At 35.7% G+C, this 25,219-nt stretch overlaps 1 protein-coding gene across 2 annotated transcripts in view; it reads left to right on the top strand.

Moving 5' to 3' along the window:
• LOC106065310 (sodium- and chloride-dependent neutral and basic amino acid transporter B(0+)-like) overlaps window positions 1-25,219 on the top strand; it is a 135,585-nt gene that overhangs the window by 75,765 nt on the left and 34,601 nt on the right. For both annotated transcript variants that reach the window (XM_056044002.1, XM_056044011.1), the window contains 4 exons: window positions 3,124-3,258; window positions 5,208-5,352; window positions 7,818-7,877; window positions 19,615-19,747. In XM_056044002.1, the coding sequence (XP_055899977.1) occupies window positions 3,124-3,258; window positions 5,208-5,352; window positions 7,818-7,877; window positions 19,615-19,747 (473 nt within the window). The remainder of the gene's footprint in view (window positions 1-3,123; window positions 3,259-5,207; window positions 5,353-7,817; window positions 7,878-19,614; window positions 19,748-25,219) is intronic.

The following is a 25,219-nucleotide window of genomic DNA, read 5'->3' as shown; positions in this document are numbered from 1 at the left end:
CTGCGGAACAAACATTTGAGACTCAAAGAAAACCCATTATTGAAGATAGGCGCACAAAGAAAAGCCATTATTGAAGATAGGTGCATAAAGAAAAGCCATTATTGAAGATAGGTGCATAAAGAAAAGCCATTTAATGAAGGCATGCGCAGAAGACGGAAGGAAAACTTCAATAGACCGCCAGCGGACAACGGCTTTGTCTGTACGACGTGCGGGGCAGGTGGCATATAGGTTTGTGTAGTCATGTGGAACATTCAACTAATTGAAAATCTTCGGAATCGAAGACATTGCCATTATTATGACTGGCCACGAAAAAAAGGTTTCTAAGCTCTGAAAATTTCAATGCACTTTTTTGGCTTGCTTATTAAACTTATTACATTTAAACTATTTTAGTAGGGCTACTATTTGCACTGCATGAGCAGGGATCAATAAAAGAAAAATAGTATTGAAATGTCTCTTGTTAAAGTATAATGAGCGATAATTGATTCTGCGTCTGTGTTATTTCCCTTGGTATTTCAAACCGCCACGAGGCAAGACTTGCTCCCACCCACTCATCAGACTTCACGCACACAAATGTAGATTTAAATGTTTAACTGCCTCCATTCATTAATGTGGCCCGGGGCAGGACGAATCTACAAGGCTGCAAGCCGCTATATTTCTCTTTCCTAGCAGCGTTTTGCAGGCCCTCGAGATGAAAAGGTGGCAAAATATAGACTTGAAAAAGTTTCTGTAATTTGACAACACAGAGTTAGAAAGACTTTTTTTTTTACTATAAGTGACAATTATAAATACATAGTAGTCCTAGCTGACGGCTTGAGATCTCACTTTGATCTAGATATTCTAGATATATCATGCGTTGCGGTACATAGAACAATATACGACCGTCGGAGACATTGAACTATTCCGACACAAGTCAAGAAGGATCGCGGTTTCGGAGACGTTTTAAAATGTCTTCGTTAAAAAGATTTTGATTCATTTGTAATGAAGACACCTCTCGCGAAAAAAGGGAAACATTATAAAAGTCGTGCTTAGAAGATGAAAATATATTTCTAAAAAATGTGTAATACTTCTATTTGACTTAGTTAATATTGAAACATGGATCTATTTCTATAAGCTATAACTATGATCTATAACACTTTATTGCCCCTGAAGAAGTAGATTGATCAGCCTCGACTCTCCCCCTTGGCATGATGTCGCAACCCCATAGAAAAACGCGCCCCACAGTTTCAGAAAAGCTTCTATAGTGTTAGAAATTGGGCAGTCACATCGGTAATGAGTTTGATTTTCATGAGATCATCCTTGTGTTCAGCAAAGTGTCTTGTTTCCGGCCTGTTTTGCAAAGTGTCTTGTTTCGGCCTGTTTTGTTCAACAAAGTGTCTTGTTTCCGGCATGTTTTGTTTAGCAAATTGTCTTGTTTCCGGTCTGTTTTGTTTAGCAAATTGTCTTGTTTCCGGTCTGTTTTGTTTAGCAAAATGTCTTGTTTCCGGTCTGTTTTGTTCAGCAAATTGTCTTGTTTCGGCCCATTTTGTTCAGCAAAGTGTCTTGTTACCTACATGTTTTGTTCAACAAAGTGTCTTGTTTCCGGCCTGTTTTGTTCAGCAAAGTGTCTTGTTTCCTACATGTTTTGTTCAACAAAGTGTCTTGTTTCGGCCCATTTTGTTCAGCAAAGTGTCTTGTTACCTACATGTTTTGTTCAACAAAGTGTCTTGTTTCCGGCCTGTTTTGTTCAGCAAAGTTCTTGTTGCCGACATGTTTTGTTCAACAAAGTGTCTTGTTTCCGGCCTGTTTTGTTCAGCAAAGTGTCTTTTTGTCGGCCTGTTTTGTTCACTGAAAAAAAGACGGAACAACACTTGGCGAAAATTCGACCTTTATTGAAGTGAAAAGAAGGGGGAATTGCGTTAGCGGAAACGTAATATCTTTCTCAAAAGAACATTTTAAGTGGATCTTTTTGTAGACGACTGTCGCAAAAAAAATAATAATATGAAAGTTATTCTTCTTACAAGAAGAAATAGCATTTTACAATTAATTATTATAATTTTCTTAAACATTGGCAATAACTTCGTTTATATGTTGATCAATATTCAAATATGGATGTAGCTAAAGCCTATTAAATATATACAACATATATTTTGTCCCTTGAAAAAAAAAGAGAAAACCACGTCCCCGTTGTCTGCACGTCGCGCCCAACAAGTTGAGAAATGCTGGTTTAAAGCCGAAATGGTTTGTTCTGTTATTGAATTAATGTAGAGTTTAGGAATACTTAGCAACCTCCATGCACTTGGGTTGCAATGTAGATTTATAATTTTATGCTTCTTACTAAGAACCCAGCAAGTATTTGGAAATAATTGGACATCAACTAATCATGAATGGTGTACCTGATTTATCAATTATAAGGTTAGGACGTTCCATCAAAAAGAGATTATTACATCCTAGTACAAGCCTGCAGGACGGCAGGGGATTGTAGAGGCTTGGTTTCGTTGGCCACAATGGGAGAACTCTAGTTTTACAGTTATATTGTTCAAAGTGTAAAAACAAATTAATTTAAATTTAGTTAGAGAGCAAGAAAAAAATAATCTACAACAGGCTAGACGTCTTCTGGTAGTTTCTACAACAGGCTAGTCGTCTTCTGGTAGTTTCTACAACAGGCTAGTCGTCTTATGGTAGTTTCTACAACAGGCTAGACGTCTTATGGTATTTCTACAACAGGCTAGACGTCTTATGGTAGTTTCTACAACAGGCTAGACGTCTTATGGTATTTCTACAACAGGCTAGACGTCTTCTGGTAGTTTCTACAACAGGCTAGACGTCTTCTGGTAGTTTCTACAACAGGCTAGACGTCTTATGGTAGTTCTGTACGTAGGCACTATTCATTCAAGAGTTTAGTCATGGATTAATGTTCAGTATACATTTGCTTACCCAGGATTGTTTTTCTTGGAGGGAGGAGGGCGGGGGAGATGGGGCGGGGTTAAAAATGATCTTTTTTTTTCTATATCTAACATTCATTATTTATTAATATAATTGCTTTATAAGTTGTTTTAAAAAGTTTTTCAAAAATATTTTTCTTGTTTGTTTGTCAGTTGAAAATGTTCAGAGAATGGATGACATGTACTTTGTTTCACTTGACAGGATTATTTGCGATCAGTTACTACGTTCTACTGGTGCTGATCTGTACCCCACTGTGTTACGTCCAACTGAAGCTAGGGGCGCTGTACAAGAGAGCAATTGTGGGCATTTTCTCACAAATATTACCTCTTTACAAAGGTGAGCGAACTTTCTATGCTCTTGTTCTTCATTTGTTTTAAGTTACACCACAGACCTATATATATATATTACCTAAACTGGAAAAATAATGTAATTTTGTATCCGATCGTTATGTGCGTAACTCTTTTTCAGGCTGTAACGGAATTCCCTCTCAATTTTTGTAAATCGATCTTTTCTGTCTTAGAAAAGTTATGATCTTTAGTTTTCAAAGATTAGAAATAGAATAAATAGTATGGGCACTGAACTATATATTCACCCAAATCTATGATATAAAGCTTTATGCTTTTAGCTTAGGCCTACATTGAGATAATGTTTCGACAATCCTAGATCTAAATTCTGGATCTAAAAATGTAAAAAATATTCAATTTGAAACGAGTGTGCTCTTCTTTACGTTGTTCGATTACTCGGACTTAACATTATAATGATTATTAGTATTATAGGTTAGCTGGGAAAAAAACAACTTTACTTCTTCTAACTACTGTACAAAACAACACCTTGTTTCAGCTTTTTAAACTGTTTTACGTTTTTGTGTAGGGTTAAGAGAGCGGCGCGTCCAGTCTAGATATAATATATATATATAGGTCTGTGAGCTAGACATTTTTGTTGTAGGCAATTTTGAAGATTTTCATGATCAACAAAACATTGTGAAGGACGCTTCATTGAACGACATTTTTGCCAACTAAATAAAAAAAAAAAAAAGAATTAAGCTCTAATGTTAACACTATCCCAATGCTAGGCAGTTACACTAGTTAGTTATAGGTTGGTTTTTTTCAATTCACATACTTTGTTTTAAAATAATTGAGTGCTTCAAAGGTAAGTTTAGACAATTCGTTTCTGCACTGCTAAAAAGTGTACACAATTGATCCTAAACTAAACTTGATTTCCAACAAGATCACCTAAGAAGTATTTCGGTTACATTTGTAATGCAGCAGTAGATTAAAAATAACATTGTTTCGTTGCTTTTTTAAAGCTCATTGATTCTTTTTTTTTACATTTTTGTTTTGGCTTGCAATTTTTAGAAAGAGTACAATTATGAAAGTATGTCCACCGTATTAATTATTTAATTTGACCATTTTTTTAAAGTGTAAAGGATTTTGTCACGTTCCTTGTCGCACTCAGACAATAATATTCATGATACATGTAAAAGTTTAAAATCCTCAAATAAATTAATTCAAATATTATTTCCTACATTTGTTGTGTAAATACGATTTGAAGAAATATCATCAGTATTCACTGCGAGCTTGACATTTGAGGCTTTTAGCTAAACGATCGATGGTCACGAGAAAGGTCAAACTGCAGAAATGATGAACCGATATGTGAGGAAAATAAAAATGTAAATTTAATGCAAGTTAATTAGTGCAGACCATTCGTGTCACCCTACTTTTTTAAAAAAAATTTGTAATAAAAATAGAGACTTATAAAAACTTCTGGTCATAGAAATGTTGTGGAAAAACAATTATATGGACATACGTCTGACAGTAGTGTAGTATAAATTCTCCAGCAGGATGAGATTTAAAGTATCGAATCTGATGGTATTCTGTTATACAATTCTAAACAACCTGACCGAATTTTGTTATATAATTTTCCACAAAGATCAAATCATAAAGTATCGAACCTTCCAAAATTGTGTGATTCCTGTGTGATTCCTGTTGTGCAGGGTCTTTAATTAAGTAATCGTCACTGACAAGACTGAAAGCTTCCATATGGTAGAGAGCTACTTAGGCCCGCTAAGATCTAGAGGTTGTCTGAAACGTTGTAGGCCAAGCGAAAAGCTCTCGTGAAGATTTGACTACTTAAAAAAAATTGAATTTCAAATCACGTGACCCTCGTCTGTTTTTATGGAAGCCTACGTTTGCAATCTCGTCATTTGATATACCTAAACCCAAGTTAAACAAACTGTTGGAATATAATACCACAAAGATGCTCAATTAATGTATAACCTATCCCAGGTTTCGCCGCAGCTCTGCTGATCATGACGTACTTCCGGTCCATCACCCATGCGCTGGAGATTAGCTATGGGGTGTACTACATGTTCGCATCCTGCATGCGGCCCTTTCCATGGGCGCTACAGCAGGAAGTCAACATGTCATCTCAGTGAGTACTTTAACTTTTTTTTTCCTTTAGAGAGATTAATATTTCTTCACCATGAAAAAAAAAAGGTTGCATGAGTTTTGTAAAATTACCTTAATAACATAGATCTATTTTTTTAAATACGAAAAACTGGTTGGCCTTAAAAAATGGATAAAAGACACGAATACTTAGAATAAGCGTAAACACATGGGGAAAAAATATCTTATTGAACATAGCTATGCATATACATTTGTCTGCTAACACTCGTAAAATGTTAAAAATATGGAGAACATATTTGTTGAAATAAGCTAGAACACATTGTCCTTTTTAAAAAAATAGCTTTTACATAGCGCAACTTTTGACCCAATGACTACAGACGAGCAAATAAATAGGCTGCTAACATCGTGTGCTCCACTAGAACTTTGTGAGTAGGTCTGCTACAGAAACACATTGGAACAAAACTCTTTCAATCAACGAAACGGATACAGGAGCTAATCTGGACTTCCGGAATGTCCTCACCAATAATAGATTTAGAGATTTCCTCTTTGTGAATTTTTTGTTCAACCTACAACTTCATATTGTTTCTTTGGAACTCTTTAGAGAGGAAGTGAAACAAAAAAAAAAAACAGAACAAAAATCAATGGACAGGAAACAGGAAAAGATATAGAGCAAATCTTATCACCGGAGTGCTGATTGGCTGCTTGAAATAATTGGGGAGCGAGCTTATTGGGTCGAGCACCCACTGACACGCCTACGTCCACATCCATAGATACACTCACGCAATTGTGCGCAAACACATTTCAGCACACAGCCATAGGCACGCCTAAGTTTATATTCTTTCACGAAAAAAACACACATGCGTGAACAATGACGGACAAGCATTCATTCATAACCATCAACACATTTTTGTTTTCATTCTTACATGCATACATCGTATGCTCTACTGCATGCACATCCACAAACACACCTTCCCAAACATCCTCAGACACACCTTTGTAAACATCCTCAGACACACCTTCCCAAACATCCTCAGACACACCTTCCCAAACATCCTCAGACACACCTTCCCAAACATCCTCAGACACACCTTTCCAAACATCCTCAGACACACCTTCGTAAACATGCCCAGACACACTTAAGAAAAAATAACCAGACACACTTAACTAAACATTCTCAGACACACTTAAGAAAACATCATCAGACATGCCTTCTTAACCATCCTAGACAAACCTTCGTAAACATCCTCAAACACACTACAAAAAAAATCAGACAAACCTTCGTAAACATCTTCTGACAATCCTTCGTAAACATCTTCAGACAAACTTAAGAAAAATAATCAGACACACCTTCGTAAACATCATCAGACACACTTAAGAAAAATCATCAGACACACCTTCGTAAACATCCTCAGACAAACCTTCGAAAACATCCTCAGACACACTTAAGAAAACATCCTTAAACACTTCTTCGTAAAAATCCTCTGACACACTGCCTCTTTTTTTTTTTTCGAAAACAAAACTTGACTAAAAAGGGTGACTCCTTTTTCTTGTTTATTTTGCAATTGGGAGATAGAAATCGATATTCCGATTCTCAAGTTGAAAAACAATGATGAGAACAGCAATAACAACCTACTCCTTGCTCTAGAAAGAAAATATAAGGGTAATATACTTTAACCGAACAAAAAATATTAAAGCTCCCACTCTTTGCAAATAACACACTCACGCGAACACAGTACTATAAAATGTATTATTTAATTGCGTGTTCAGAATTAATTAAAAAATATGTCAACATTTCTTTATTTTGAACTAATTTCTCTACACTTGGTGCAAATAGAAAACACACAAAAAATAGTGTTCGTTACACAAAGTGCTATTAGAATATAAAATAGTGTTATTTGAACATAAAGTAGTGCTATTAGAACATTATAGTGCAATCTAATATTTCTAATATATAAAGCAAATTGTAAGGTGTGTGTTTGTATATATATGTCCTGAATAGAAATCAAAGCCAGTTCACCAATTTTGGGTTGAAATGTTCCTAAGATACTAGCGGTGAACCTAAGATATGTAAAGTAGCCCTACCACAAGCTGATGATCCTAAAACAAATTTCCTTCACTTACCTCTATTGTGGGTTCAAAATGTTAAACATTTTTTACATTTTCATATTCAACTTTCATTTTAGTGCCTAATTAAAGAGTGTTAATTGAACATCTCGCTATGCTTGACATAGATGTAAATCCTATGCACTAGATCAGTGATACACAAGCTAAGGACCGCGGGCCTCGGGTTATACCCGGCTAGCTCAAGCATAACATCACAACATAATGTGATCACAAATATTTATTCTGCTGACAAACGATGTCACTCTATTGTTTTCAGCACAACAGTGTTTGCCATTAATTAAATAATATCATTAACGGTTGCAATAGTTTCATAGACAATGTCAAACTGATATTCACTTAATTTTTTTATTTTATTATGTCTTTCAGTGAAGCGAAAATAACCATCTTTGACAACATTAAAACAACGCCAGAAGATAGTTATTTCATGTAAGTACAAGACTTCAGTGTTATTGCCACACGTTTTCTGATAGCATAGTGTCTGTGTATAAACTATACTTAACGGGTCACTGCCAGATCGCGGTGAAGGCAGGGGCGTAGCTACGAATTTTCCATCATTTGGGAGCCGGGGGGGGCTTAACCTCTTTGAGGGCCCCTGCATTTTGCGTTATATTTAATATTTAATGTACAAAAAAACTCGTTCGGGGGGGGGATCAAATTCTCCCCCTTCCTCCCCACACCCTAGCTACGCCACTGGGTGAAGGGGAGGGGAGGGACGATGCCCCCAACCCCCTTCATTGAATGTTCTAAATCCGCCCTTATAACAGGCATCTCATTGTATAATATTTGGGGAAAAAATTTGAAAAGACATAGATCAGTGATTCCCAAAGTGGTCTATATAGACCCCCAGGGGTCTACGAGGACTTCCAAGGGGTCTACGGAAGTGAAAAAATAAATTGGGGGTCTATGGCCTGTTAATGGGGGTCTACGAAGGCGGATCTCATTGAAGCATGACCATTCATGAAATTGACTCGTTCACACATGATTTGTACCTTAGTTAATCCTTTGAATTTCAACCCTGTTAGTGGAATGATTTTTTTTATTAAAAAATTTTAATGTATTATTTTAAATACCTTACTTTTGTTTATATGAAAGTAATAATTTACATGGCCGAGTCTATAAAATGAAATGTTGACCGTAAATTGTTAGTTATTAAAAATTTGGCTTCATTCTTTCTTTGTTGAACAAATATTGCATTTGTTCTTTATTTTTATGTAACAAAGTTTGAAGCTATGAAACCATCGAAGCTGGAACATCGAGAAAAGTCAACATGAAATAAAATAGATTAAGATTTGAAATAATTTTGAAAACTTTTAAATTCAGAATTAAGCCACAGTAGAAAAATGTTGATTAAACATCATAGGAGAGAATAGGTTTGTGAGCGTCTTACAATATATTTACTTAGGCTTATATCAAACTCTAAAAAACTGCACACTATAAGCAAAATATTGACTTTGCCAACCATTGAAGAGGCTTTACAATCTGTTTTACACAATCCTATATCTGATATCATTAAAAATTCCTCTAAGCAACAATACAATTCAAGGGTGTAATGGTGAAGTGAGTTTTGGACAATGAATGGTTATCGTGTTATTACGATTTACTTTTTTTAAAAGCTGGACTAGTTAACCTTGCCTGATAATGTAGTGGTATTATTATATTTTTGTTATGAATCAAGAAATTCATAAAGAATTGCTTTTTGCCTGAAATTTTGATCAATTGCTCCTTCACACAGAAGTATGATAGTTGTCGAAAGGCTTATCTTTGACACTATTTTTTCTGAGTTCTTGGTTGCTAAGATCCCATTTTAAAACACAGAAAAAACGGGAATCGGACATAGTCTATTTAACCGACTTGTTTCATAAATTGAATGAGGTTAACTTGCAGCAACAATGTGATAACCTAAATTTGATCAACACGAAGACATAATCTCAAAGTGTTTGATGTGAGGATTAAATCAATGAAGCATACAATGACAAGGATACATTTTCTTACTTTCCAAATTTCAATCAGTCAGACATCATCTAGTCGAGAAGATGTTAACCCGAACTCAATTGAAGCCCAAGAGTGACATTTTATTATCAAAGCTGCCCACCAATAGGCGTTTTTTGTTGTTATTGTTGATTAGTTACTTCTTGTAATGCATATTAAATTTTATTTTGCTTTGAATGTCATCAATAAATATATATCGCATAGTAATCAGTGAGAAAAGCACATCTGAAGTTAATGAATTTTCACAAAAATGCTGGGGGGTCTACCGAAAACTTAAAAACATGGCAAGGGGTCTACGAGACAAAAAAGTTTGGGAACCACTGACATAGATGATGTCCTTTTTGTTGTACTATTTAGTGGCTGTAACCTTGTTGCTTATACGCAATTGTTTGTTCCAATATTAATATTCCACTATTTTGTTTAACAATATTAAAGTATTACGCCATGCTTTCAAACGATGTGCAGTGCAGCCGCTATTTTTTGTAAAACAGACAACGAAATGCAGTGGCTACCTAACTGAACACCAAAATGTCTGACTGACTTTTTTAATGATTATTATTATTTACTTTTTTTTTTTTGCACTAAAGCTTTGTGTGTGTATGTGTGTGTGTGTGTGTGTGTGTGTGTACTCCCAACCTCATATTGAAAACGAGGCACGTTGAAAGTTGATGACTTCAATGAGAACACAGTTTGATCAAGTTGATTTTAATGCAAGGCTTCGTGTGCGGTCAACAGGAAGGAGGCTGAAATGTGTTTCTAGGTGGGAGTGTGTACATGTAAATGTGTGTGTGCACGTATGACAGTATGTGTGTGTGTGTGGATTGTATCGGACAAATCTATAAATATCGTGGGTTTATGAACCTGTCAACGGCAGGCACAGAGACCTCACACAAAGTGGTGAAGGGAGCGGAAATCTGATCCCGTAGTTTAGTGTGTAAAGAGAATTAGCGCAGTGCCCAGTTATCGACACGGCCATTGATTTAAGATGCCAGAGATAAATTGTTGCTGCTATTGACATTGAGCACTTGCAGGAGCACCTGTGGTTGATGGAGACATTGATTGAGAGTTTCACTGTGGATGTGGCTGGGGAAGAAAGAGGGAGAGGGGTGACGTTGATTTAAGAGTTCAGTGGTTCCTTGTATATAATGGACGCACATTTATATTTTGTTTTTAACTAATCACAGAGTCATTGACATTTCCCAATAGTCTGAACGTTCAGGTCTTATGAATTAAATTGAAAGGACAAACTGAACTACAGGGAAGTTTTATTTATGACTTTACTTGTACAGTTCTTAAAACAAATTTAACTTGCACAGCTTAACTTGTACAGTTCCTAAAACAAATTTAACTTGTACAGCTTAACTTGTACATTTTCTAAAACAAATTTAACTTGTACAGCTTAACTTGTACAGTTCCTAAAACAAATTTAACTTGTACAGCTTAACTTGTACATTTTCTAAAACAAATTTAACTTGTACAGCATAACTTGTACAGTCCCTAAAACAAATTTAACTTGTACAGCTTAACTTGTCCGTTTTCTAAAACAAATCTTGTACAGCTTAACTTGTACAGTTCCTAAAACAAATTTAACTTGTACAGCATAACTTGTACAGTTCCTAAAACAAATCTTGTACAGCTTAACTTGTACGGTTTCTAAAACAAATCTTGTACAGCTTAACTTGTAGTTTCATCAGAGATGGAGTTTTATTTATGACTTAACTTGTAGCCTACATTTCGGACGCTCCGTCAGAAATAAACAGTATTATGCCCAATCCGAAAACTCCTGCAAAAAGCCAGTGGTTAAAACTAGAAATGGAAAACGAACCGAACACGAACCGAACGAACCGTACAAGAACCTCACTTAAGACCGATCTAAACACGAACTTTGAAACTGCTCAGTACGAACCAAACCGAACGAACTGTTTTTACTGTAACTCAACGAAATCAAATTTTGCAAGCTGCACATGCCTAAATGACATTTCACAACACTTCCTGTACCGTGATTACAAAATAAGGTCAGTAGACATCACTAACGATGTAATTCAAAGATGGTGTTGTCTAATCGCATTGAAAAGATTGCCGAAGACTTAGTTAAGGAATGTGGATTTATCTGAAATTTAACATAGCAAGCTTTTTACCTAAAAATTCGTTTTCGGTCAATGTGTAAGATCGAGGCTTCAGATAATGACAGTATACATGACATACAGGTAACTGTTGTGTCCAGCTTGGGTGAGAAACAAATTCTATATCCCTCCACCAACTTTCTACACTTATTGTGCCCTACGATTTTTTAAATCTATTTTATTATTATTTTAATATTATTATTGTGAATGCAGAAGATCGCTAATTTGTTTATTCAGAGTTGCGTAGTATAGTAAATTAAAAATTAGGTCTTCGTTAGCAAACCAGTTAGTATTAAAGCACTCAGATAGTGTAAATATTGAGTTTTGGGGAATGCAGTTATTCGAATCAATATATTCTTTCCACACAAAAAAAAGAGTATAGTCGACCCTGACTAATATGATTATCTGGCAATTTAATGCTAATAGTAATGGCTGGAGACGTAAACTTGAAAACTACTTGATTTGATTTTAAAATAATCTCACAATGAATGATGGCATCGATTTCTAAATAGTTGTTGGCTGTTCCTGTCGCAAGTACTGCCAATGAAAGTGTACTTTCATTTTGACAATTAGCGATGGCAAGGCGAGGCTAAACCCATAACATACGATATGCTGACATTTTTCAAATACAACATACAACACTAATTGTTTAATAATCTATTTTTTTACTTAAGTTACAATTATGTGTCCAACGTCAGATTATTAGTCATCACATTTACTGCATCGATGTTTTGTCTACTTTGACTGCAGCAATTTGTCATTGGAATGTTTGAAGTATAGCCAGTGCCTTGCACATTATTTGTTTTTTATCATTATTTATATACACTTTCAAGAACAAGTTGTCTCTTTTTAATTGCATTGAACCTTATTACTTGGTTTTGCAATTGCATAATTTCATAAAATCGAACCGAACCTGAACCCAAACTTAAGACAGTTGTTATCAATCCGAAGCCAAACTTAAATCGAACCGAACCCGAACTTTAAAAAAATGTCTGTTTAATCGAGACCAATCGTTATAGAAGGCCCGAACATTGATCTGCAACGTCACAACCTGTGGGCAGTTTAGTCCAATAGCTCGTTGCCACGACACAGGTCTGTACGACATGGCAACGAGCTATTGGTAAAAACTGCCCGCAGATTGTGACGTTGCAAATCAGTGTTCAGGCCATCTATAACGAATGGCCTCGGTTCAATTTCTATCTGTACTTCAAACACGGGACGTAGTAAGATCTCTAATATATTGTAATGATTCAGGCTCTCTTCAAACTGCACTACACGACACCAGCAACTTAAAGAACCTCACAACTCAGGGCTCCAAAGTATCAGTAACTGTTTAATTTCAAATACATCACAATTCGCAACAACATTAACACTGACTACGCAAGAACATAGCCTTTCTCCGAACTGACTTCACACACCATGCTGGTTCTGACTTCGCCTCGTACTGGTCACATTGCGAGGTATCGTGAAGTCTTGACTCTTAATACACTCGCTCTTATATAGGGTTCTTACAGGCCTTCTAGAACCGATGGAACGTCGCTTGACCACTCGCTTGATCGCCGTGACCTGCGTGCGTAATATTTACAACACAGGTCCTTGCTGAGCTGGCGTGTACTGTCACTCGTTACGGTTGACCGCAAGTCTAGCGCTTGCCTTAGACACAGCACTACCCCCATCTGTATCACCACCAGGTTTATAACAATATATATAGTTCTACCTTCGGATTCAATCCAGAGGGCTAAAGGATTGTCTGTGCGTTTGTGTGCATCTAGCTAGTGGGACATATCTTGGTCAGAAGTGCTATTGGCTGCTTACTGGGCATGCCATTGTAGCTAGAGTTTAGAGTAACTTTCTGCTACGACTCTCTACTTCTGACTTGACTGTTTGTTGCCTTCGGGGAGTTTTGCTCCGCAATGTTCCAGTCTCTCAAGAGGCAGAGTCTATGTTGAAAGCTCTCAAGGGCTTTTTTTTTTTTGGGGGGGGGGGGGGAGTACGTCTTTGGGTCGTTTCAGTTGTCCACTTTGCGTTCGTTTTCCATTTGTTTGCTGGGCCCTCTTTGGGATGCCGAAGTCTTCCATTCCTCAAACGTGCTTGTACTTTGCAGGCTTAAAACGTGATTGAGTCCTTTGGAAACATTAAGTTAGTATTTTAACAATCTAATATTTGCTCTATGACCATCATTACAATTTAGAGATATTGTTTGAAGACAAAATTTTAATCAATCTTATAATTAGTTTTTTTCCCTTCCCTTGTCGTTTATATCCTATACACGTATAGAGAGCAATGTTTAGTGTTGTATATTCAGAGCAAATTTAGAAAGTCTTCTAAGATTAGAATGACAAATGTAATATAATTTACAATGGTTGTGTAAGGTAAGCCGGTATAAATAGTTAGTTATATACAGCTAATCAGTGAATAGTAACTTTATATGTAGCAATTCTTTCAATACTAGGTTTTTATACAGCATGCCAGTAAATAGTTGGCTGTTAGACTTTGGCCGTCAGACTTTGGCCATCAGACTTTGCCGTCAGACAATTTTCGTTCGACTTTGGCCCTCAGACAATTGTCGTCAGACTTTGGCTGTCCTATTTTAGTGGTCCTAATTTAGCCGTCAGATTTCGGTCGTCAGATTTTGGCCATGCTTTAACGAAATGCAGCAACTTTCACCGATTGTCCATTTATCGCTAGAGTTAATGGTCGTGTGCCTCGATTCAGATTTCATCTTCAGCCCACGTCTGCTCTTCCTTGCCAATCTCCTGTCTTTAATTAATGCTCCGAGCAAGCAGATGTCACGTCTCAGTTGTAAAACGAACAATATTCCTCCCCCTTTCAGCGTCAACCCTGACACTCGATCCCTTGTTGCGCCTGAATTTATAACATCACTGAAGTGTTGAAATGTCCCAAGCCTGAGTTGCACATGAACATTGTGTGTGTGTGTGTGTGTGGCTTTTTTTCTTCAAAAAGAATCTAAAAATAAAATGTCAATCTGAAAACTTTAATTTTAATTATTTTATGGGATAAATAATTAAAATTATGAGTTGATAAATATCCTTGAAATAGAGGAAAACCGATATTTGTTGTTTTTTTCCTAAGCATTATGTTTTGGCATTTGTAAATGTAATAATAACGATTGATGCTCAGTGAGTTTCTGAACGAATCTTACTGTTCCAATAAATTTGCACTTTTGGTTGTGATTATTCTTCATGTGTGCAGACTTTGTGATAGCTTTCAGACTAATGCGCCGACCTAAGTCTATGTAAGTTTACGAGATTGTACACCGCATGAGTACTTCTTTTACTATTTTATTTATTTATCATGTCAATTGTTTCAGATAGGTTTTTGAAATTTGCATTCATTCATATAAAAAAAAAACGAAATAATCCCATTGGTCTTATAAAACTAAGCCTGTACAAAATCACAGTGGACAGCAAAACGGATCTATAATTATACCATGAATTTAAGTCATTGGTTAATATGCATGACTAAATGCATGACGCGTAGGACGTAATCATCTTCTTTTTTGAAGTAACATCTGTATTATATAAAATAAGATAAGATGAATATTAATGAGATGTACTTTTTGGTGACTGGTGCCCGTATATTTTCTTGTTTCTACATCCCGCTATATCTAAAGAATTAACAATTAAAATTCAATTCTACCTCTTTTACAATGCCTCTATTCAAGTCAGAACTTCATGGAACCTGGAACCAGGAACCAACATGGACGCTGAATTCTAAACCGGCTCTAACGACTTTCCTAGAAATTTAACAGCTGATGTATAACGCTGAGAAAATAATTACTAGCTCGTATATAATGAAAGTATAAAGATTATATAATGAAAGTACCACTAAAGATTTCTCAGTTACACTGTTATATGGTGTCAAAGTAACGAGTTCAATACCATAAGATAAGATAAGATATAAGATAATTTTTATTGATCCAATCAAATGGAAATTCAGTTTGACAACAATTGACAACCTCAGCGTAATTACTGTAACAATAACATTATAGATGCAAATATGAACAACATTCACATACGAAACACATACACACTCACAACCAGCGCTTTATGAATAAGACTTCTATGAACTTCTCGATGATGACAGTTGACCTTGTACACTCTGACCGACAGTGGGATGAAGGAGTTTTTAAATCTTTCTGTTTTAGTTCTAATGGAAAGGAGACGACCACTTCGTTCAGATCTTATGTAATAGTGGTTTAATGGGTGAAGGTTATCTTTACAGATAATGTCTTTTAGCGGTTCCGTAAGGTTAAAAGCCGCTATTATATTTGTGCAAACTGTCCGTCGGTCCGTCAGTCACATTCAAATCTCAAAAACTAGAAATGAAAAATCTTATTTCACCATGCGTTGTGGCTTGCAAAGTTACTTTCTGTTTTCTAAAAGCAAAATAAAATTAGCTATGCAAGCGATTTGTTTTAATACACCAATTCTATAGAACTATAAATGTAACGTAAATGTATTGCAATGACATAGAATAGACACATGTTTTTACATTCAATGTCCGACATAGAATAGACACATGTTATTACATTCAATGTCCGACACAGAATAGACATGTTTTTACATTCAATGTCCGACACAGAATAGACACATGTTTTTACATTCAATGTCCGACACAGAATAGACACATGTTTTTACATTCAATGTCCGACACAGAATAGATACATGTTTTTACATTCAAAGTCCGACACAGAATAGGCACATATTTTTACATACACAGTTAGACGTAGAATAGACACATGTTTTTACATACACAGTTATACGTAGAATAAACACATGTTTTTATGCACACAGTCAGACATAGAATAGACACATGTTTTTACATTCAAAGTCCGACACAGAATAGACACATGTTTTTACATACACAGTCAGACATTACTACCACCTTTAAAAACACAGAGAGTTGTAATTTAGCGCTCAGCTGTCCAGTCTGTTGAACCAGTCTATTGAACCAGTCTAATATGTCACGTCTTCAGACCAGAGACAAACAATGGCTCGGCTCAGATGGAAAGGTTTTCCTTCATCTTGACCAGGAGTACTGATGTTTGTTTAGATGTTGGACACTCTGCTCTGGTTCCCTGGCTGTGTTTCCCTGTTTAAACCCTTATCTTTTAGTGAGTACGCTGAATGACAGTAGACGGTTCTACAACTCCTACTGTGTATGGCATAAAGTAGTGAAAGTGTTTTAAAATCAAAGATCACAGTACATCCAAACTAGTGTGATTAAGTAAAATGAAGTCAAAGTACTGATTACTTTTTACACTTTTAAGGTATTGAGTTGATTAATTAAAATGCATTGGAAGTAGATCTACTGATTACAGTGTATGTAAAAATGTTTGTAAAACGTTTTACATGTTTCATATGTTCCTTTAGAGTGGAAGATAATTTATGTCCTAGTCCAAACCTCCCGCAGGAGTGGTTGGGGTTTGAACCAGGGACCATCGATAAGTCCGAACGATAGTCCAGCGCGCAAACCGCACCAGCAGGCAGCCATCCTTAAAAAAAAAAGTATCTAAAGTAGGCTATTCATAGTACTGATGAAGTGCGGCGTATAATACAAAATGGAGTTTACTGGTTACATATAATCCTTTAACAAATTGACAAACTAGTTTTATGGATGAAGAAGAATTCAGAATTAATTCAGACTAAAACGTAGAGATAAACAAGTTCTCATGATACAAATTGAGTCTAATTATTTGCTTGTATGGAAAATTAAAAAGACCCTTTACATCAAGCGAAATGTATTTCTACATAATGGCAATGCCTTCGATTCCAAAAATTAAGGATGAGTGCAGTTATATATATTCCACTTTGAAACGAAATGTAACCTGGGTCAAGGAATTGCCAAGTAGTAAATCTATTTTATGCTCTGACTGGTCAAAAAGAAAATAAATTCTAAAAAAAATGTATTTTGAAATTAGCAAATTTTGTAACTTGAGAAATGTTGATTGGCTGTTTAGAAATGTTGATTGGCTGTTTAGAAATGTTGATTGGCTGTTTAGAAATGTTGATTGGCTGTTTAGAAATGTCAAACTAAGAAAATAAAAGAAACATTTGAAAACAAAGACAAAATGAAAAGTTGATTTCAACTTTCACTGATTGCTGGATTCGTTGAATCAAAATATTGATCACGTGACAGTGACGTGGCAGAGAATAACAGAAGGAGAGAGATAGTTCACACAAACTAAATCCGTGTGTGTGTGTGTAGGTGTGTGTGCTTGCATGTTTATTTTAGAGATAAGGATGTCTGTCTGTCTGTCATTTTCTCTTTCCTCCCTCCCTCTCTCTCTCTCTCTCTCTCTCTCTCTCTCTCTCTCTTACTTTCACACACACTATTTGTTTGTGTTGTCGAACTGTCTTTCATCCAATTTGTCTGCCACGTTAGGATCTCAAACACTAAAAGCGCTAGTCCATTACACTTTAGAATGTAATAGAAACGTTTACTTTTGGTAGTTATAAAACTCATCCCTTTGGCTTTTCCAATGAAACACTTTTTTTTCACAGACTTACACAATTTTTAAAACACTTGCTTTGACTTCGATCTTCCAGCGTCGTTCGATCCCTCGGGTGGTATGCTCCACAAAATCTGTCACTGGCAATGTCTGAAGCCTCTTCCCACCTGGTGTACACTGCTCTGAAGTCCTCCATGAAAGTGTGGCGCCAAGTTTTACGAGGGCGTTCTGTTTGTGCTTTCCTCGTATTGGTCTTCATATCACTGCATCTCTTGGTATGCGTCATTCATTCTGTCGGAGGACATGTCCCGCAAACCTAATTAAGAGGTCAAGTCTTAGTTTGGCAAAGCATTTCTTTATCTGTAACACAATCTCTGTAACTGACTCCTACAATCCGCCTTAGCCATTTTAGTTGAGCCACATTTAGTCTTTTCTTAATTTTTCAGAAGACTTATGTCTCGCGTGGATACGTTTTTGCTGGGATGACGATTATGTTAAGTAGGTGGATGTTTGTCTCAAGTCCAATGGCTCGGCTTGTACAAATATGCCGCAGTCTTTGGAAAATGCTCCCTACCTTTCCTAGTCGGCATGTCATGGTGTGCATCTCCATCGTTTCCTAGGTGATGTATACTGCAGTATAGAGCATGTAATAATACAACAGTTTTCTCGGATACTATACATTCACCTTAAAACTGTCATGTGTAAGTAGGAAGTACTAAACGTTACCATGTCTGACCTTTGACTATTGGTAGCCGATGATTGGAGGCAAAGGTTGTTACATTGTATGTACATACATTTAATTGTCTTTAAAAAAAAACAATATTTACTAAGTACTTTGTATTGATCCACACTTTTGGTACGTCTCATCGAGAATTGTGTTAACTGTGTAATTTGTCGGTAGAACAAACCCGTGGAGCCGACCATGAGTTTTATTATTATGTTTATTTTTTACTGAGTTAGAAAAAAAAATATAGTGACCAGCTAAACAATGTTTTCAACTTCTAATTAAAACTCTCATTTCGACCCAAACAACATGCTTGAGTTTTAAGTGATAACCCTTTATAATATCAGCTTATCCTTTTTGAAAATACAAAGACCTTTAATATCACAATAGTCTCGGTTTCTAAACATTAATTAAACTTATCAAAATAGCAAATATGAGATATATATAGTGTAGGCCTATATAATTTACATTCTATTAAAAGTACATAATTCATTTTGAGGCCTATTATTTGACTCAGTAATTTGCCGTTACTCTTCTTTAGTTTGCTTATTCACTTATACCTCAACCTTAATAGTTACATACATTTTGATTCAAATTTCCTAACTTAAAATTTTGTAGTGAAAAGACAGGCCACTATCAATGACATATACAATCCAAACATCGTTTCAATAGACACATTTCAATTGTGCTTTAGTAATAACATGCAAGACAGTGGCTTAAAAAAACAACAACTTTGGTTAGGGTTAGGGTTAGAGGTTGTATTATCATTTAGCTAATTCTTTTTTTTTTTATTTCTCTAATGTCTGAACTAGTTGAACCAATATCTAACGTTAAGGAATCTTTCTTTTTTAGCAATGACTTTCTGCAACGAGCCCCCCACATTGGCAGCTGGGGTCCTTTAGTCTGGTACCTGGTGCTGTGTGCTCTGACAGTGTGGATTCTTGTGTATCTCGTCATTTTGAAAGGTTCTCGAGGTTTTGCAAAGGTAAGTTACGCTTAAACATATCCCGATAATTAGTATCAAGGATAAGACTGGAAGGCTTTCAAGGTCTGTGGCCAGTTACATACTATATAACAACATGTTTTTGTTATGGGTAATGCTTAATTCTTGACAAATTCTCTCAAACAAATAAGATGTTGTTAATAATAATGTCTTCAATAATATTTTAATAGTAATTTTTTAATTATATATAACTCCCTTTTAAGCTTGAACACCATATATTTTTTAAACAAAAAATGTTTAGAAGGGGGACAATTTTATGCGTCCATATATTTCAATATATTTAGCTAGTAAAACAGACACAAAATGACGAGTATTATCAGATGATGAGCAGGGTACGCGCGGAACATTTTTATTTTTGTTAGAGATTCTTTCTATTTAAATAACATTTCTGTTCCCTGCTTCTAATGACATTGGACAGGATTTCTGTTCCTCTGGTTCTTATGACATTTGACAGGATTTCTGTTCCCCTGCTTCTAATGACATTTGACAGGATTTCTGTTCCCCTGGTTCTTATGACATTTGACAGGATTTCTGTTCTCCTGGTTCTTATGACATTTGACAGGATTTCTGTTCCCCTGGTTCTTATGACATTTGACAGGATTTCTGTTTCCCTGCTTCTTATGACACTTGACAGGATTTCTGTTCCCCTGGTTCTTATGACATTTGACAGGATTTCTGTTTCCCTGCTTCTTATGACATTTGACAGGATTTCTGTTTCCCTGCTTCTTATGACATTTGACAGGATTTCTGTTCCCCTGCTTCTTATGACATTTGACAGGATTTCTGTTTCCCTGCTTCTTATGACACTTGACAGGATTTCTGTTCCCCTGCTTCTTATGACATTTGACAGGATTTCTGTTTCCCTGCTTCTTATGACATTTGACAGGATTTCTGTTTCCCTGCTTCTAATGACACTTGACAGGATTTCTGTTCCCCTGCTTCTTATGACACTTGACAGGATTTCTGTTCCCCTGCTTCTTATGACATTTGACAGGATTTCTGTTTCTCTGCTTCTTATGACATTTGACAGGATTTCTGTTCCCCTGCTTCTTATGACATTTGACAGGATTTCTGTTCCCCTGGTTCTTATGACATTTGACAGGATTTCTGTTCCCCTGCTTCTTATGACATTTGACAGGATTTCTGTTTCCCTGCTTCTTATGACATTTGACAGGATTTCTGTTTCCCTGCTTCTTATGACACTTGACAGGATTTCTGTTCCCCTGGTTCTTATGACATTTGACAGGATTTCTGTTTCCCTGCTTCTTATGACATTTGACAGGATTTCTGTTTCCCTGCTTCTTATGACACTTGACAGGATTTCTGTTCCCCTGGTTCTTATGACATTTGACAGGATTTCTGTTTCCCTGCTTCTTATGACACTTGACAGGATTTCTGTTCCCCTGCTTCTTATGACATTTGACAGGATTTCTGTTTCCCTGCTTCTTATGACATTTGACAGGATTTCTGTTTCCCTGCTTCTTATGACATTTGACAGGATTTCTGTTCCCCTGGTTCTTATGACATTTGACAGGATTTCTGTTTCCCTGCTTCTTATGACATTTGACAGGATTTCTGTTTCCCTGCTTCTTATGACATTTGACAGGATTTCTGTTCCCCTGGTTCTTATGACATTTGACAGGATTTCTGTTCCCCTGGTTCTTATGACATTTGACAAGATTTCTGTTTCCCTGCTTCTAATGACACTTGACAGGATTTCAAACACATTGTTTAGGCAACGTCTTCTATTGGTCGCTAAATTTTGCGACATTATAACTACATTTAATGTTTTCTTTTAGGACCTGAGGTATAACAAATATGAAACTAAAACCAAGGACGTGACATTGAAAAAGACACCAAATGTCCAAACAAGTTCAAATAATAAACTAAACATTCCTACTGGGTGTGTCATTGAAAAATAAAGAAACAAAATATTGGTTAGTATGGGACCCGAACCCTAATGTGACCCACTGTTCAGACATATGCTTGATGTAAAACTATTGAAAAGACAGCTCTATGTATTTCATCCATGATTTCTTTTAGAAGCGCAACTCCTCGAAGTTTTTTGTTTTTTTTTGTGGAATTTAAAAAGCAAATTTTTTAAAAGTGGGATGGAAGCTGATTATTGGATACATTTAATGAAAATACATTTCTTTATAGGTAAAAGGCATTAGCTGTAGTTTTTAGATGCATACACTGACTAACATTAGCGGTTTCCTTGTAAACATATTTGCATTATTTTCATTCCATTCCATTCACAACTAAAATTCTTAAGTCAAGTCTTAATTTTTTTTTACTAGAAAACAATATATGTGTAATGGAAATAGATTTTTTCTTTGAATTACCTATATTTTCTGCGATAAATATGTTATTTATTATATACTTTTCAAATGTTCATTGATAACATATCACAGTATTATGATTCCTTTGTTTAAATTAATACAGAAAAATTGTATGCAATGATATATACATTATGTTTGAGTGTTCCTGTTCATCTCGGCTTCATCAAATGTTCATTTATCTGTCGGTGCTGGTGAAAGTCGTCGATCTGTGTGATCAATATGGTTCAATCTGGTCTCATCCACATCTCGTTACCACCAGCACCATGTCCCTCTCCTCCCTCACCACCATCGCCACCATCTCCCACCCCAACCCACGTACACGAGGGCCAACACCACTCGAAAGAAACTGAATAAGATCGAGCAATGTTGTCTACGGTCAACCGACCAGGAGGACAGCGTCCAAGAAAGCAATCCGAAATATCTCCTCTTCACTTGACCACTGGAGACCGTGGGGACGGAGAAGTGAGTCACGTGGTACAGTCCAAACTTTCCGGAAAGATTGACCTTTAACGATTTTTTTTTCTGACACCCTCAAGAATTGACACTGAGGTGATGAGTGTCCCTTTTTGTCTCGACCCGCGATCCCACGAATTGTAAACAGTAATACTAAGGTCTTGGATACCTGCTGCTGATCTATCAGAATTTCGTTGATTGAAATCGATAGACAGCGATAAATTGATTGGAGTTGTCCAGGTCCTTGGACTAATGACTGATTGATTGTGAATTTGAAATCTGATTTCGCAGGTCCACCTTAATGACATATCTTTCACGGTAAAAAATTAAAACTAAATAGATGACACATATTAAATTCACGACAACACAAAGATGTTCATTTCTTTCTAAAATGTATTATATTAGCAAATATCTAATTACCCAACGGCTGACTGGAATTATTTGTATTTTGGAATAAATCTGCATTAAACAGAAATACTAATTGTCTACTATATAAATCTAAATATCGTGAACTTCTTCCAGTTTAGGAAAGGATGGTTGAGCATGGGGGAATTCTTATCAAGACATTAGTACGACTAGTTTTTAATTAACAGAGTTGCATAAGTACGCATCTTGCATATTTTGTACGCAATGGACACGAAAATACGCGAGTACGGTTTATCATCTGAAAATACGCGAGTACGGTTTATCATCTGAAAATACGCGAGTATGGTTTATCATCTGAAAATACGCGAGTATGGTTTATCATCTGAAAATACGCGAGTACGGTTTATCATCTGAAAATACGCGAGTACGGTTTATCATCTGAAAATACGCGAGTACGGTTTATCATCTGAAAATACGCGAGTACGGTTTATCATCTGAAAATACGCATTTCCACCTCTAATTAATTAAAAATAAACAAAAAAAAAACAAGTAGTTCTTGCTAATCATATATATAGATCGGTGCGTCAATGCCTGGAAATGGACTGCTAAGTGATAAGAACGTTATCATTCTAACATAGTCTAGAAAAGACAAAGACTAAAAGTGTAAATATTTTGACAAATGTACAAAATGTCTTATATAACTTTAGGATAGCTGCCTTTCATGTATATTATGTGCTTGAATGATTGAATTTTAGTCTTTCCTGGGTATATTTCTTGATATTTAAGAAAATACGCATTTGCCCCTCATAATACGCATGTCCAGGTCTGGGAATACGCATTTCCATTTTGGCTTGTAGGCATCTCTGAATTAACCATTTTTTACACTAGAAGACTTTTTATCCTGCTTCAGCATTTTACTATTCAAAGAGAGGACATAAAAAGAAACCAATGACAAAAATGGAACAGACATAATAGCACTTTAAAGGGAGCGTTTATAAATAGTTATCATCAATGTTTAAGCTTAGGTTTTTGAAATATTTCAACAAAACAGCTCTCAGCTGTTTATATTGTCCATCTTCGTTGGAGATATTCATACTAAAAGTAATCTGTTCTTCGTTTCCATTTAGACTTTTAGTTTTAGTCTATAGTACTATAAAAAATGCAAAAAAAAAATACGTCATCACTTGGTTTTAAAAGTGTATAATTTATACTACTGTATTCCTCACCTAATATACCAAAAACAAAGTTTGCTTATTATTTTAAAAAAATATGAAAATCTCCATAAAATATAAAGCTAATTAATTGTGACAATGATTACATTTTTTTAACCGATTCTCTTACACTTACACTTACACAGCTATATTGAACTAACGAGACAAAAAATGTCAATATTATCTGAACATATTACTCCTTTGTTAATATCATGCCTAAAATATTAATGGTTAGATCAAATCAAACGAACGAGAATGATTATTGATTAATAATAATCTAATTAATAATTCAATAACATTTTGCTCACCAAACACTGTCTCGGGAATACAATATTGTGGGAAGGATGATCGAAAATTGAAAATATTATTTGTTGGCTGTTTGATAACTCGAAGGGAAAACGCCTGGGTCAAAGAGTTCTAACTAAAGCGTACATCTATATTTGTTCACCTAGGCAGATATAACTCTAATAAAAGCTAGGAGCTAAACATTATTAAACTTTGTCAAAACAAAACAAAATTAATGATGGCTTACACAAAAAAGGATATTTGTGGCACAAAAATATAGTACTTATATTTTATTAGGCGGTCTAATCGGGGGCCGCCTGAGTTTTTGTGATAACACAAACTCTTTTTTAAATCGTATAATGAATTCCGTGATAGTTTAAATAGTGAATTAGACTTTTAAAGAATGAATTTCAATGTGTTTTCGAATTTCAGCAGTAGATCAAACCACACTAGAACCTGCTCCCAGATCCCTCCTCCCCCCCCCCCATTGGTCCACCAAAAGAGATTGAACCATAGCGCACTGAGCATGCTGTACTGTATGCAATTTTGTTAAAGCCGTATTTAAGGCTATGTGTAGCTTATAGCAACACATTTACTTAAATCAGTGTTCCTTAAACTGTGTTCCACGGAACACCAGTGTTCCACGAGGCCTGAATTAGTGTTCCACGAACTATTAAAGAAGAGGTCGACACGTGAATCAATTGTAATGTAAATGCAGAAAATAATATGAAATGTGATTGTATTAGTTCTTCTCGGTAAAGAAAACAAATTAGAACATCACTTGAAATACAAATACC

Source organism: Biomphalaria glabrata, chromosome 1, assembly GCF_947242115.1.
Source record: "Biomphalaria glabrata chromosome 1, xgBioGlab47.1, whole genome shotgun sequence".
Taxonomy (NCBI): Eukaryota; Metazoa; Mollusca; class Gastropoda; family Planorbidae; genus Biomphalaria; species Biomphalaria glabrata.
Note: the sequence above shows the minus strand (reverse complement) of the source record. Positions and strands in the feature narration are given on the sequence as shown.